This window comes from Geotrypetes seraphini, chromosome 19 (genome assembly GCF_902459505.1).
Source record: "Geotrypetes seraphini chromosome 19, aGeoSer1.1, whole genome shotgun sequence".
NCBI classification, from domain to species: Eukaryota; Metazoa; Chordata; class Amphibia; order Gymnophiona; family Dermophiidae; genus Geotrypetes; species Geotrypetes seraphini.
This window is the reverse complement of record NC_047102.1, coordinates 15,982,614-15,999,568: the sequence shown is the minus strand read 5'-3', so window position 1 is coordinate 15,999,568 and position 16,955 is coordinate 15,982,614. Positions and strand designations below refer to the sequence as shown.

Genomic DNA, 16,955 nt, shown 5'->3' with positions numbered 1-16,955 from the left:
GCTTTTACTCTGCATTGACCAAAACACTGCATATGCATCCTTTCAAGATGTTAATTAGGTCCTTTACTAAACTCTGCATGCATCGTGTAGGCAGCACTTGAGAAGGCATGTGGCAAGGCATGATCTTATAACTCCAAATTATTAGCAACTGCTACAATTTTCTCTTATCTTCTATTTCAGACTTTTCTTACCTGTAATGAATGCCAGCCAAAGATTTCTCTCTCCGTTTTTATTTTTCACCTAAAAATGTGTGCTTAATTTTACAAAAAAAAAAAAAAGTGAAAAGCTTTAAAAAACCCAAAACAAAACTGTATCTCAATTTGTCGCATGGAGTTTTGTATTTTGCCCGCAATGCCATTTGTTCTGCTATGTTTATGGTATTTGATGCTGTAAACAGAAATAAATGCAATTCTTTATTATTTTCATGGTTTCTTCTCTTTCTTGTCAATATTTTTTATTTTTTATTTTTTCAACATAAATTCACTGAATCAAAAATGATAGAACTCTGATATTGTACTCTCTGAGATGGCACAATGAGATTCATAAAAATCAATATTTTATTCTGAGGAGAAAAAAAAAAAATCTTGAGCTACCATTTCTGGAAATCATGACTTGCTGAAAACTTAACAAATTGCATCTACGTTGAATCGTGGATTATTAACACTTCTGTATAGATAACGTTTTCAAGGACTCTCCAGGCCAGTGGCTTTAATTCTGATAAAAAAGTGAACAAGTGGGGAGTGGGATAGAACATGTCAATCTTGGGACAAACAAACTTATTTCTATAAATTCAAAATAAATACAAGAGCACATGTATAAAAAGTCCTATGGACGTAATGTCCTTATATTGAAAAGATCCAGCCAATGACCCAACGCGGTGCGTGTTTCGGCCCCCAGGTGGAGGCCTGCCTCAGGGGTGTATCTGTTGGTCCACTAGGTGTCACTCCAGTGCTGGAAATAAAGGAAATGTGTTTTGTCTGCTCACTCATATTTTCCACAAATGGTACACATCTTAAGACAGATTTTGCCAGGGGTTTGTAAACTTATGAGCACAACTATACTAAAGGAAATGTGGTGTATGGGCAGATATCCAAAATCTCTGGGTCTTTCTTTCTTCTTGCCTTCAACCTCCTGACCTCTCTCTTTAATGGACTGTCATTTTTCTTTTCTTTTTAATGAACAATAAGGAGTTAGTATTTCAAAAGGGGTAAACCATATGAAAAGAAAATTAGAGAAACACAAACTTGTGTGCAGTGAGTATCTATCAGCACGACTCCGGCTGCAGGCAAGTGAAGTGGCTGCATTTCAGACTCCTTTCAGCTCTAGTCTGGCTTTCTGTTCCCTATCCAGCCACTCAAAAATCGCACCCAAATTAATGAGCAGGTCAAAAAGCTTGCAAGTTCATTTCCTCACACTGTCTTTTTCTCTAGGGCTTGAATTTCCTTTGACACGGAAGGGGTGATATCCAAAATGTTTGAGTGAAAGGTGATTTTGCCCCATCCTTTAATTTAGCCCTTAGAGCAGACAAGCCCAGAATTTTTTTTTTTTTTTTTTTCTTTTTAACCCTTTAATTGGTAGACGGTGAAACGGCTGCTTTATGTAAATTGACGTTGGAACGAGAGCAACAATGCCAAGGTAACAGGAATTTGAAAATGCGGACCTCCCATAAGGGCCATAGAAACACACAATGCTTCTGAGCAACAATGCCAAATAAAGGGTTTAAATTGTTTAGGCTTATTGAAAGCCAGGAAGGTAGCTGGTGGAGTGTTTTTACACAGGGATCATTACCGTGGCCACTGAAACCAAGGAAATAATGGAGGATCTCTAATTAGAAAATGAAGAATGAGGCCCCGACCTACCTCGACTTCAGAAAACTTCTCAAAACAAACATATTCCACGAACAGGACCCACAACCCTCATTCCCCTGCAATAAAACAACTCCCGCCCTCCCCCCTCCTTTCTCTTCCCCTCCCCCCTCCCCTCCTTTGGTTCTCTCTCCCTCCCTCTTTCCTTCCAATCCAACCTTTGTCGTTGCTTATAACTCTGATAAATTTCTGCTAAAATGTTCCAACATTTCCTTCCTCGTTGCTTGTAACTCCGACAAAATGTTGTAAATCCGTGTTCAGATCGGATCTTAATTAATTGTTGTGAACCGCCTAGAACTCTTTGGGTAAGGCGGTATACAAGAACATAATAATAATAATAATAAATTAAAGAGTTAAGGCCGGTATTGGACAGACCTGCATGGTCTGTGTCCCGTTTGTGATGATTTGGTATAGGATTGGGCTGGGGAGGGCATCGATGGGAACCCCACTAACTTGGAACATGAGGATGTTACTGGCTAGACTTTATGGTAGATATCCTGCAAACAGGATGGTTGGATAAGCTGGAGTGAGCTTCGACAGCAACTTCAGCATTTGGAACCTAGGAGAATACCAGATGGACTTTACAGTATATGACCCAGAAATATCAAGTTCATTTAATCATTAATTTGTAATGGATATAACTAATGGGCAGACTGGATGGACCGTTCATTTACTATGTTACTTGGCAGAAACCCAAAGAGGAGCAACATTCCAGAGCTGAGATTGTGATGTCATAATGGCTCATTCCACCAGTGCCTGTGAGCCAACCTCAGCAGTGATGTCACAATGGCTTGATTAGATGGAACCTAGGACAATACCAGGTGGACTTTTCAGTCTATGACCCAGAAATACCAAAGAAGAGACAAGTTAATTTAATCATGTATTTTTAATGGGTATAACTAAAGGGCAGACTGGATGGTCCGTTATCTGCCGTCATTTACTATGTTACTATGTTATGAAGTTTTTAAAAAGGTGACTTTTAGATATCAAAGAGGCTTACTTGATTAATTATACTATGTGGATTTTATTTTTGGTGATCGGAGCAGCTAAGTGAACACTGTGGCAGCCTGCTTTTATTCTGTCTTTGTGAGTGGGAGAAAGGAAAGTATTTACGTCCAACTGCAGTGTTGCCCTTGTGTGCTTGGATTGGATGTTTTGCATTTGATATACTCCTTGTACCTGAGTATTAAGCAGCGGTTTACAATACGTATACGTTTGAAGTTAGGCACATTGAACTTCTCTCTCTTTCCCAAACAGTCTCACAATCTAACTAAAGTACCTTAGAACATAAGAATAGCCTTACTGGGTCAGACCACTGGTCCATCAAGCCCAGTAGCCCGTTCTCACCGTGGCCAATCCAGGTCACTGGTACCTGGCCAAAACCCAAGGTGTAGCAATATTCCATGCTACCAATCCAGGGCAAGCAGTGGCTTCCCCCATGTCTTTCTCAATAACAGACTATGGACTTTTCCTCCAGGAACTTGTCCAAACCTTTCTTAAAACCAACTACGCTATCCGCTCTTACCACATCCTCTGGCAACGTGTTCCAGAGCTTAACTATTCTCAGAGTGAAAAAAAAATTTCCTTCTATTGGTTTTCCGTGAATAACAAGATATGTAGAAAGGAGGAAGGAAAGAAGAGGCCGCCCCAGGGAAAGCTTCAGAACAGTAGTTACAAAGAGCCCAAAAGAACAGAAGAAAAATAATGACGTATAAAGGAAGAAGATAAAATATATGTATTTAAATTTAACAATATAAGTATATAAATTTCAGTACAAAGACGGAAATAATAGAAATTAAAGAAAAAAGCAGAAATTAAACAAACCTAACAAAATAAGATGAGAAAAGTATAAATTAAACTAAAATAAACTCCAGACTGTTTCTAGTTCCAAGATTAATACCAGTAATGTTAGTAAAAGAAGTAGGGGGGGTCAACTGAGTGATGTAATATGAAACTCGTCCATCAGTTTGACGTCCCAATAGGAGACTGTCACATTTGCCTTTTATGGCTGTATAGTACTCAGTATGTACATCAGGCCTGTATGTGAAAAAAATGCACACAACCTAAGCTACTTCCACCCCTTTCCCAAGTAACAATCATGATAATTACACATAATACAGAAACATAGAGTATTTTCTTTGAGTGGTATTGAGAATGGCCTGATTCTTCTTACAAACAGTAAAAAAAAAAAAAGAGGCTGACTTTAATTACTGCCTTTAGGGCTTGATTCTATAAACAGCACCTACTACCTCTTGTCAATCAAAGTTAGGCTTCATTTACAGAATCGCACCTAGCAGTGATTAGCTTGACTTAGGCGTCGGTGGACATCATAATGATAGGCGCTGGTATATCCTGGCCTAATTTACTGGCACCTAACACAGATGCCTACCACATCTAAGTCATTCCACGCCCAAATTTCACCCCCTAACTACACCCACATTTTGGGTAGATAGTGTGGGTAGGTGCTTCTAGGTGCCTCAGATATAGATGCTGGTAGGCACTGTGCCGAATTCCGTTTAAAAGTCATCATTTTTAATTGGCTTTTAATGGCATTTTCAATTATCACACCATTTAAACAAATTTAAAAGATGTTAAGTTTTCACACAGAATTAAGGTTAGGTGCGGCCTACTGGCATCTAGTCTAGGCACCATTTATAGAATCCAGGCCTTAGAATTTATTTAAGAAGCTGGGTCTAAAGCAGGCTTGTCCAAGTCCAGTCCTTGAGGATTTAAAATAGGCCTGACTTTCAGGATATCCCTAATTAATATGCACGAGAGATTTGCATAACCACGACTTTCATTGTAAGCCAATCTCGCTCATGCATATTCACTAAGGATATCCTGAAAATGTGGCCTGCATGCAGCCCTTGAGGACTGAACTTGGACAAGCCTGGTCCATAGGCGGTCTATGCCGTTAGAATGAAATGCTCTAACAACAACAAAAAGAAATCTTTCACTGTTGAGACATATCTTCATGCTCACGATAATCTGAAGGTTTCGTGCTTGTAAGAGCAGAATCATCGAAGCCAGGAATGTTTTACGTGACGTTTCATTGTCACTTGCATTAGATGTCCGACATTTACTCTTTCTAGTAAATATTCAAAAATGGTCTCTCTTTCCATTACCGAGAAAAGCGTACACTGAACTCTTGACTTATCTTCTTGCCAAGTAAGATATCGCTATACAGTTCACATTCAACCCGTTTATCGTGATAGGCAGTCTTCCATTTGCCGCCCACACATTCCTTGCATTCCAGTTCTACTGATGAATTAAAAAGAAAATAGAGCGACTTTCATAGTTAATATTTAGGAATACTTTTGAGGGGTAGGGAAGTGTTGGTTATAAAAACAAAATTTGAACACTGCCAAAGGCTGAACACTATAAAGTTAAGCTCACTCCAGAGTTATGAACCAATGGCTTCAGTGTTTATCTTGGGGGCATTTTTGTCTCTTCACCAACTATTCTAATATAATTTGGCTCAGACGTTCCATTTCTTTACTCAGAAAGGTTGGGATTTTTAACATATTTGCAGTGGAATTTCTGTGCTTTTGGCTTGTGCCTACACTTTCATCAGTCTTGTATTACGGTCCACGCTTGAATGCTATTCTGAAACCTGTCATTCTTACAACTATTGTAAAGTATATTTCCACGCTGTATGTTGAAATGCCCATTAATATACCAGACTAACAGAAATTGCTTTTCTGTAACTAGGAGGGACTGTTTGTTTTGAAATCAAAGTTTTTGTTCTAGTGTTCCCTCTGCTATAGCGCAGGGGGGGGGTTAGTATGTTACTGACATTTGTGCAGGTCAGATGCTTAGAAGCATCTTTGCTTATAAAATACTGGTCTTTAAACCCGTTACATTAATGGGTGCTAGAAAGATGTGTCTGTCTTTCTTTATTTCTGTCTCTCTCTCTCTCCTTAGCAGCTGTCTGTCTGTGTTTCTTTCTGTCTCTCTCTCTCTCCTTGGCCACTTTCTGTCTGTCTGGGAGGATGTAGATGGGCTGGAGTAGGTTTTAACGGAGATTTTGGCAGTTGGAACCCAAGCACAGTACCGGGTAGAGCTTTGGATTTTTGCCCAGAAATAGCTAAGAAGAAAAAATTTAAAAAAAATTTAAATTGAATCAGGTTGGGCAGACTGCATGGACCATTCGGGTCTTTATCTGCCGTCATCTACTATGTTACTATGTTTTCTTTCTTTCTGTCTCTCTCTCTCTCTCCTTGGCCACTTTCTGTCTGCCTGTCTTCCTTTCTGTCTGTCTCTCTCTCCTTGGCCACTTTCTGTCAGTGTCTTTCTCTCTCTCTCTCCTTGGCCACTTTCTGTCTGTGTCTTTTTTTCTCTCTCTCTCTCTCTCCTTGGCCACTTTCTGTCTGTCTTTCTTTCTGTCTGTCTGTCTGTCTCTCTCTCTCTCTCCTTGGCCTCTTTCTATCTTTTTTTCTTTCTCTCTCTCTCTTGGCCACTTTCTGTCTCTCTCTCCTTGGCCACTTTCTGCCTGTCTGTCTTTCTTTCATTCTGCCTCTCTCACTCTCCTTGGCCGCTTTCTGTCTGTCTGTCTATGTCTCTCCCTGGCCCCCTGTCTGTCTTTCTCGCTCCTTGGCTGCTGGCTATCTGTCTCTCTGGCCCCCTGTCAGTCTTTCTGTCTGTCTCTCTCCCTGGCCCCCTGCCTATCTCTCTCTGGCCACCTGAGCAAACCAAGATTTCTGCCTGCCCCCCAGCACACCCCTCCCCCCAAAGCAGCCCCTTTTCCCTCTCCCCCTCCACTTCCCTGTGCAGCAGTAGCAGCTGGATGCCTTGCAGCACCTCGGAAACGCTCCTGCCGTTGCTCTCACCGCCACACGCGCCGCAAGCCGTTGCACACCGCACACACCGCAAATGGAACATGACACAGAAGCAGAAATCACAGCGGCAGGGATCACGCCGTGTCAACTGCGCATGCGCGGGTAAGGCTTTTATTAGATTGTCTTTGCAGCTATGTTTCAGCTGATTTGGGAAATATAATCTGATTTGGGGAAATTCATTAATTTTCAATGTAGCAGGTAAGTTCTGGTTAATTTACATGAAACATAATGGAGAACTCAAAACACTGAAGCGATCTGCATGATATATATAGGGGGTCACTCTACAATATTGTGTCTATATTTAGACGTCTAGGGCCTGATTCTGTATAGTGCAAATAAAGTTGCACACGCAAATCTGTGTGCCTTGCCAATTTTCTCGCGAATTGCTTAAACAAGTTAATCAGCGCCAATAGTTGTCGGTTTAGTAACGGCACTAATTAGACATTACATGTGAAACTTTCTAAGCGTATTCTTTAAGGTGGTGCACGTAAATTCTAGTGCACGAGTCTCAAAAGGAGACTTGGCCAAGAGATGAGCATGGGAAAGTCAAGGCGTTCCTAACAGGCAGACTGTTATAGAATACAGTACTCCCCCCGATATTCGCGGGGGTTCCGTTCCGGGCACCCCCCCTCCCCCCCCCGAATTTCAAAAAACCGCAAATACGGTTTTTCGCCTGTCAAAAGGCAGGAGAGGGCAGCTGGAGCGCCGGTGAGTGAAGAAAATCACTCGCGGTATGCTCTGACCGCCTCTTCCTGGTACTAAATTAAGGCTACACCAATTAGGAGCTGCATTGACATGCAGCTTCTAATTGGTGTAGCCTGGCTTTAGTACAGGAAGAGGCGGTCGGAGAGTATCACGAATTAGTGAGTCCGCAAATTCGCGAGGGAACACTGTACACCTGATCCATGCACAACTTAGGTGCAGGTATGTAGGTATGTAGGCCTGATTTTCATTGACCTAAATGTTATTCACACACAAGGGCACTAAATGTGATTCTATAAACTACACCTAACTTCAGAGCCATTTTACAGGATCACACGGGGAGGGGGGGGCAGTCCACCCTGGGCACCGTCTTGGGGGCGCTGGCACCCAGCCTCCTCCCCGCCCACTCACGCGAGCGCCCCTTCCCTTCCCTCGGACCTCTTTAATTTTCCCGGCGTGAACAGTATCATGAACTTACTGCCCGTGTTGGTGTCAGCTCTCTCTGACATCACTTCCGGGTCCATCGCCAAGGAAGTGACATCAGGGAGAGCCAACATGACGCGGGCAGCAAGTTCATAATGCTGTTTTGTGCTGGGAAAATTAGAGAGGTGCGGGGGAAGGGGGGTCAGTTTATATTCCGAGTATATGCATTTTATTCATTGGCTGACTCCTGAGGCAGGTGTTGTATGCTGCAACGAAGCTCGTGTTGGGTCAATAAAGACAAGTCTCTATTTATTGAGACCCTTTGTGCTTTTTTTTTTTTCTTTGTTGTAAATGATGGAGATATGCCTGTAACTTAAATTATTCGGTTAGATATGTGTGTAAAGTGTGGGGTTAGGATGAAATGAGGCGCTTCAGCTTCTGAAGAGTAGAAGCTCTCATTATGCGTGAACATGCATGAGAGAGATCTGCATATAATGGAGGCGTGCCAGGCGTGCAAACCTGCTCCATGCTTATTCATTAGGTCTATCCTGAAAACCCGACTGGCCTGGTGGTCCTCCAGGACAGGGTTGGGAACCACTGCTCTAGAGAATCTTGTTGCGTGATGAACTGGTCTGGCTTTACTCTGTAAATTAGGTGGCGCGCCGAGCTCTGCTTTCGCAGACTTTCTGTTTTATGGCAAACGGAAACTGAAGAGCAGCATCAAATGGCGCGAGACACACACAAAATCTTACTGCTAACATTTAAAACAAAATCTTTTTGCACACACCAAATTTCTTGGACAGATTGATTGTTCCTCATTGCTCTTGTAGAACACTAAGATCTAATTCTCAGAATCTTTTATATATTCCTTCTTCTGTTAGACGCATTTTTTCAGTTTGCGCACCTGAACATTGGAACTCATTTAAGAGAAGAGGAAAATATCGATAAATTTAAAACAAACTTAAAAACCTTCATGTTTAGGGACGCTTATAATTTAGGACCTTCTCTTTGACAAAAAAGGAAATCACTGACCTTTCCCAATTAAATAATAACTAAGGAAGAACATAGCTCCCCTATCCCATCTCTCTTTCTTTCCTATAAATCGGGGATCTCAAAGTCCCTCCTTGAGGGCCGCAATCCAGTTGGGTTTTCAGGATTTCCCCAATGAATATGCATTGAAAGCATTGCGTGCACATAGATCTCAAGCATATTCATTGGGGAAATCCTGAAAACCCGACTGGATTGTGGCCCTCAAGGAGGGACTTTGAGACCCCTGCTATAAATGATTGTAGCTCTACCTTTCTTCCCTTATGTCTCGATTTGTCATGTATCTACCCAAAGTACTAACGGTCCGTCATTGAATTTTATGATTTTATTCTAATGTACACCACTTTGACAATAAACCAACCTATTCAATCTTAGTCCTTAACAACCGAGCGCAAGAACCACCTGTCGCTAAATCTATACTTTGTTTATTCACTCAATCTGTAACATTTCTAATCATTGTAAACCGCATAGAACTTCACGGTCCTGCGGTATATAAACTGTTATTATTATTATTATATCAAGTTTTAATAAAATTGGACACTTGGTAAAGGAATGTCCATTAGCCTATTTATAGAATCCATGCGTAGGACTTACATCAGCTATAGAGCTGATCGAAATGCTCACTCGCAGATTGCCAAGAAATGCTCATCAATTATAGTCTTCCACAATTTACATGCATAACTGTGCGCCCTGCTCATACTGCCCACACCGGCCCTGATTCTATAAACAGTGTCTAATTTATTGGCAACATTCATCAAGATTGTCGGTCATTGGCGTGGCGCCATGTATAGACTCGCACCTAGTGCCACCTAAGCGGTCTTAGACGCTGGCATTTGTTGAACCCTTAGGCACGCTGCCGTTTAGGCTGGGGTTTTCTTGGCCTAAATGAGCACGCCTAATGCAAACCACACCCAAAAATCCTCTACGAATCTGCCCCTAACGATGCTTACTTTCTGGTAGGCGCGTTGGTGTAGACGCCTACTGGGAAGTTGCAGGTGCCTACCAGATAATTTTTTTTAATTGGCTTTTTTTTTAATGGCGCTGATTAAGCCAATTAAAAAATTAAGTTGGGCACCTAGATCAGCTAGGTGTGTCGATCTAGAAGCCTAATTTTAGACATCTTTTATAGAATCAGAGCCATTCTGTCCATGTGTTTGCATACCTACAAACTATGCATCAATGCACCAGGTTGTAGAATAGTACGTATGTGGCTGGAATACTGGCATTTATACGTATGTATGTGTGCACATGTGTGTGTATACAGTATGCTAGTATTCTGCCTAAATCAGTCTGCTTTTTATTAGAATTACCCCCAAGAGGTACCATATAGGCCAACGCGAAATCTGCAGTCAATTTCTACTCATCAATTATCTGTACCTTCAGTTCATTTAGTTAAGTTATCTTCAACCCATTATCTGCTTTCTTTATTTCTGTTCCTAGTCTTTGGAATTCTCTACCAAATGTGAACTTATTTATCCAAAATTCAGTTCTCTTTTGAAGACCGATATATTTGGTTTAGCTTTCCCATCCATTACTTAACTAATGGGAGATCCTATTCCAAGGCAACTATTTAGACAATTTTGATTGACTATTTTATTTTAATTTTATTTATTTTTTAAAATGTTTTTATTTTAGTTTTTAATCTTTTTACTTAGTATAATGGCGTTCTTTTCCGTTTTATATCTTTTTTTGCAAACCACATTGATAGTATAGTGAAGTGCGGTCTATAAATCTTAATAAACATAACCAGAGACATAAACTTTCAAACCAAATGTGTATCCGTGGCTACTTTTTACCAGCAGACTTTACATCTGCTTTCAAAAGGAAAAAGTATGCATACCAATTTGCCTCCTCCTACAGCTGGTATTTGTTTCTTCAAAGCCTAGGCGCATAAATTCAGAAATCCAAAAGTGAGCTCTCTACCCTAACCTCTTCCCTGGGAACACCTCCCCAATTTGAACATACACAACAAGCATGTTCATTATACACACATCTTTGGAAGCTACTCTCTCTTGATCTCCCGGTGAAAAATTATGTTAAAGGATGGCACGTAGATTTATTGCATGGAATGGAATTGATTGGTTTCTAAATATTAGGATTGAACCAAAGTGATTTACCTTTGATTGGACCTGTCAAAGTGGCTAAAATATTTATTTACTTAGCTGCCGCAGTTCTTGTGGAACAAGTCTGAGTCCTTGAATTCCTACATAAATCGCTGTAATATAGACTGAATGTATTCTGGTATGTAAACTATAGCAAAGGAAAAGGGGCTGGGGAACAGAATGACAGTTCAATTTATGTTAAAAACTGCATTTGTAGATACACTTCTCCCTCTGTATTTGCTGTGATAGACCCGTGAATATAAAAAAAACACAAATAACTTTTTCATATGTTGTTCGTTGTTTTCTATTAAAAACCATCGTGAATATGGTGAAACCATGAATAACAGGGTGGGCGACCTGGCCTGTTCCTGAAGGAGAGGCAAAACACGGTGAAGAAAGTGCTGGGAATCAGCAATTTTTCTCTGTAAATGCTTGGAATCGGCAATTTCTTTATGCAAGCTGATGTAATTGGGGTGGGGGGAGGAGCCAGCAAGCTAAAATCCGTGAACAATCGAAACCGCGAATACGGAGGGAGAAGTTCACTGCTCTTCAGTATAACGGTATAGTTCAATTAAGATTCTGTTTTTTTTTAAGAAATGAAAAAGGAATCTTCATAAATATTTATCTCAGTCTTCCTGATAAATGGCAAAATTAATGGCAAATTACAAAGCAGGATGGGACCCGAAATATTAGTCACTTGCTCATTTCAGGATTTGGGATGCAGTGGAACAATTTTCTGAATAGTCCGTAATCGTTACTTTAAATATCACCTTAAGAACAACCAAGGGACCAGAATGAAATGTATTAACAATCTTCTAAAGCCCTTTCCTGGTGTCGGTGACAGAAGGTAGAACCAGTGCCGATCGTAGTTAAAATGTTCGTATGCTATTTCCTTATAAATTATGCACCACCTATTCCGTCAACAAGCAGGGGATGATGCAAAGGCTCTCCCAAAGACGAGAACCTTGGGGTAAAGTACCTTTTCCCACACACAGCAGTTTCCACAGTCAAATAGATGCAAAACAAACTCTCTTGTGTAATCTGTGTTCCGACAATGTTTTTTATTAATTTTTTTTTTTTTTAGGATTTATTTATCACTTTTTTGAAGGAATTCATTCAAGGCAGTGTACGGCAAGAATAAGTCAAACATTAGCAATAGACAAATCAGTAAAAATATTCAAATTGCAATCAAAATAGTATGCTATATTGCAAGGTCTTCAAATCAGAGGTGGTGTAATAACTTTTGTGTAGCCCCCCTTACACAATAACACAATCAAATCCAAGAGCTAAACACTTAAATATTCCCTAATATCCATCAAAGAGGACCTTCCGATAGGCTTTCATTCAAAGTATGATCTATTCATGGTCACTTCGGATCACCCACCAAATCGTCATGAGTCCTGCAAATATTCACTGCACATAAACACTTCAGTTATCAAATTATACTGCTATATTTCTTATCCCTTTCAAATATTAATTTACTATTCAAATCCAATTTTCCAAAAGCCGCACTTATCTTCACATTGGGGCATGGTACATCAGAACAGCTGTACCATAGTAACATAGTAAATGACCTGAACAGTCCATCCAGTCTGCCCATTAGTTATACCCATTACAAATTAATGATTAAATTAACTTGTCTCTTCTTTGTTATTTCTGGGCCAGAGACTAAAGTCCACCTGGTATTGTCCTAGTTTCCATCTAATCAAGCCATTGTGACATCACTACTGAGGTTGGCCCACAGGCACTGGTGGAATGAGCCATTATGACATCACAATCTAAGCTCTGGAATGTTGCTCCTCTTTGGGTCTCTGCCAAGTAACATAGTAAATGAACAGTCCATCCAGTCTGCCCATTAGTTATACCCATTACAAATTAATGATTAAATTAACTTGTCTCTTCTTTGATATTTCTGGAAAGTAGACTGTAAAAAGTCCACCTGGTATTGCTCCAATGCGAAGATAAGTGCGGCTTTTGAAAATTGGATTTACCCTCCTCCCTGACTATGTTGAGCTTGGGAACGAACTGAGGACTGGAGGAGGCCAATCAAAGCAGGCAGGGCCGTATATGCTCAGAACATGACACTAAAGTTTTGAGCTCTGAGAGAGCAATACCATCCTGGTGCTGTCGGATGACGCCCATTTTAATACCTTATTAATCCTGCTGTCAGTGGAAAACATCTGTTATAGGTGAGAAACCTTAATTTCCTTCCAACACCTATATAATAGAATTCATTATCCCTCGAATCAAGGTTGTAAAAATCTGTGAGTGCAATGGATGCCCATGTGTCTCCTATATTGAGAAGTGATTTCACTGTGTTTATGTTATGTTTAGCACTCCCAGTTATTCTGAAAAGTTGGCTCTTGTGTCTGAAAAAGGGGCCAGATCCCTCAATTAGCCTTTTTATTTTTCTCTCAGAGAAAATTTAGATCTTTTAAAGATGTAACTGGTTTAATTTTCCGTTTGAAAACAAGCCAACGTTTAAAATTTCTGGAAATCAAGCTAATGTTTCTTGAAACTGCCAGTAATTTCCCAGAGGAAAAACTTATTTAACCTACAAACTCTGATTTTGGTTTTAGCAGACATGACGCATGAGTAAACAACTTAGAAATCAATGTAACTCATCCTTTGAAATGTGACCTTGGTCTTTAATAGGGGTGAGTGTAGACATGCCATCAAGTGAGCAGATTTGCCTTATAAATCTAATGTGGTGAGCTTATATGCAAGAAACATACATCCCCAGAATGCCATGCAAGTCCATGCTTCTGTCATGACTCAGCAAAGCAATCTGTAATGTGATAGAATTCTGAATTACCGCTGAATCGCACAAGAGAAATGGGACTGGTGAGGACTCTTGAACAGCAGACCTGCATAGTCGAACTTTATTTAAATGTCTCTGCAACAAATACAATTGAAGGGATGAGTTCCAAAACCTGTAAAGTACATTTTTTTTTTCAAAAATGAATTCATACCAGAAACAGACTGCCCTTATAGATAGCCATAAGATGTATTAAATTTGCACAAAAAGACATTTATTCATAAGTTATATGATATTCAGTGGAAAAAAAAATTTGTTGGCTAGAATTCTTGAAAATAAAAACTTGCATTTATTCAGAAAACAGCTTTTTGTGCTTTACGGGATTTGGAATTCACCAATAATTTTTTCATTTCCATTTGCCAGGATTGTGATCAGTTTAAATAGAACACGGGTTAAAAAAATAAATAAAATGCCCAAGATAAGACAGATCAGAAAAGGCATCTGTCATATCCCTTTGTCTTCTTAACTATGGGCTCCTTTTCCTAATACATGCTTACCGCAGATTGAAAGGACTTACCATGGGATACAATGAGTTGTCCTGTAGTAAAAGCCCAATTAAATCAAACTGGATGATTGGGGTTTTGTCATCGATTATATAGGGCTAAAATGAATGGTCTATTACCTACTAATTGGAAAACAGGTTGCGGGGTGCCACAGGATTCACCCCTTTCCCCGATATTATTTAATGTTTTGATGCAATCCTTGGGTAGAACAGTGGAAGTATAATATGTTTACTTATATCTATGCAGGTGACATTAATATTCTGTTACCTTTTGGCAATACAGATTTAGATTGGATCTTATTAAAAAAAAGTGCTTAACACTGTAGAACAAGTGGTTATTGACCTACAAACTGAAAATAAATATAGAAAATAAAAGTTTTCTCTGGCTGGGTTCTCAGGATCAGCTGCCAATTATAGGTCAGAATAATTATGCCTTTGATATGCAAACTAGAGTTTTGGGGGTTCAATTGGATAATTTATTGACTATGGAACATCAGGTTAAATGGGTTAGTAGGAAAGATTTTTGGCCTTTTAAGGAAACTGGGTAGTGTGTAAATATTTTGATACAGCAGTGTTTGCAATTATGGTTCAATCACTTAGGGGTCCTTTTACTAAGGTGCGCTAGTGCATTTTAGTGTACGCCATTATATCCTACTAGTATTTTAGCCCGTTACATTAACGGGTGCTAGAATATATGTCTGTGTGTCTTTATTTCTGTCTCTCTCTCCCTGGCCCCCTTTGAATGTCTGTCTTTCTGTGTCTCTCCCTGCCCCTGTGTCTTTCTTCTTTTCTTTATATCAATCTGTCTCTCTCCCTGCCTCCTTTGCAGCAGCATTTCTCTCCCACCACTTCCCTGTGCAGCAGCAGTATTTCTCCTACCCCCCTTTCCCTTCCCACGGTCTGGCCGGCTCCCTTAGTCCCTTCCCACCTCCCCCCCCCTTCCCGCAGTCCCGACAAACCTTCCGATTCCAGCAGCGTCTGCAGCTCTGTACACACGCTGCTTCGGGGCCTTCTACTGCCCAGCAAATCAGGGCATTAGAAGGCCCCGAAGCAGCGTGTGTAGAGTGCTGCAGAAGCTGCTTGAATCGGAAGGTTTCAGGACCCGCAGCTCTTGCCGGACCCGAAGCGAGCTCTGGGGGTATTTAAGTCCGTTGGGGGAAGGGAGAAGAGCAGCTCCTCTCCCTTCCAGCTCCGTGCTTCTTGGCTTTATCCTTCATATGGCAAGAGCCGCCGCGGCCGACAGGCTTTGCGCCGCTGCGCACATGCGCACTCCTACCTGCGGGTCCCTACAGCGCACGGAAAACGGGAGCACGCAGGTGGGAGTGCGCATGTGCGCTTAGGGCTTTATTATATCCTATGGATGCGCTGCCATGCATTAGCATTTAGCGCTCGCTAAGATGCACTAGCGCGCCTTAGTAAAAGGACGTCTTAGTCTTTCTTTGATGGATTATTGTAATATACCTGGGATACAAAGGGGCAATTGGAGAGACTACAGATGGTACAGAAAACTGCAGTTAGGGTGATCTTTTGGATCTCAGAATATGATATAATAACATCATATATTACTATATTAAATTAGATTGGTTGCCAGTACACACAAGGATAAAGTTTAAGCTTTGTGTGATGGTTTTTAATATTTTATATGGTCAAGTACTATCGTATCTACTGGAATTAGTCTCCTTATCAGTAGGTAGATCAGGACATGCTTTAAGGAAGCAGATTTACCTTCAGTTTCCCTCCCCAAAACAAATTAAGTCACTTATGCAATGGAATGCATCCTTTTTTTTATCTTCAGACACCTCTAATCTGGAATGAGTTGCCATTTTTAATTAGATCAGAAGTGTTGGGTTTTTTTTAAGGAAGCTTTTAAAAACATTTTTATGTAAGAAATTTCTATCTCGAAATTGATTATGATTTGTGTTGGTTGTATTTTAAGGAATTTGGTAGTACACTAGGTTTAACTGGGTCTGTTTCCAGTAGTTGAATTCATTGTGACCTGCCATGAACTCATAAGGGCTCATAATGATGATGTAATGTGCATGCGCAAACCACATACAAAATTTTTTTTTCTTTAATTTCCTCTTTGGGGGGTAGAGAGTGGGCCTGATGGCACAATCGGCACAGCCACATTACTAGCAGTGTGGTTAGGTTTACACCCAGGGCGGAGGCATCCTGCTTCACTATGCCATGCACCCTCCCCCCCTCTTTCTGCCGCTTGAGCTCCCCCTCCCTCCCCACATACCTCTTGAAATGTTTGCCAGCGCAAGCAGAATCTTGCACCTGCTGGTCGTGATAGTCATGGCTCCCTTCTGATGTCACATCCTGATCCCATAACCAGGAAGTGATGTCAGAAGGGAGCCAAGGCCAGCGCGAGCAGGAAGTGGAAGATGCTGCTCGTGCTGGTATTTTAAGGAGGTATGTGAGGGGATGAATAGGAGGAGAAGTGCCGGGAACCCCCCCCACCCCCCTTCTTACTATGCCATTGACTGTGAGCAAACTGATTAGCGCATGAGCCCTAACCTATAAAATTGGTGGCAGTAAGGGCTCACAAATTTCTTGTAGTAGCCACATTAGCACATGGCCGTTAATTCAGAAAATTAGTGCATAAGAAAAACCTACGGAAGAGTGCACTAAGATCACTGTTATACCGCAGCTTAA

The 16,955-nt window shown here is 40.8% G+C and overlaps 1 protein-coding gene across 10 annotated transcripts in view; it reads left to right on the top strand.

The window, feature by feature from the left end:
* The window catches only part of MICAL2 (microtubule associated monooxygenase, calponin and LIM domain containing 2), a 256,381-nt gene that overhangs the window by 168,337 nt on the left and 71,089 nt on the right, over positions 1 to 16,955 (top strand). The window contains exon 25 of one of the 10 annotated variants that reach the window (XM_033928318.1): positions 181 to 421. The exons of 8 other annotated variants lie outside the window; for them this stretch is intronic. In XM_033928318.1, coding sequence (XP_033784209.1) covers positions 181 to 197 — 17 coding nt within the window. In that variant the 3' untranslated portion in view covers positions 198 to 421. Of the gene's footprint in view, positions 1 to 180; positions 422 to 16,955 lie in introns of those variants that run through there. One more of the 10 variants, XM_033928317.1, reaches the window with a different exon arrangement.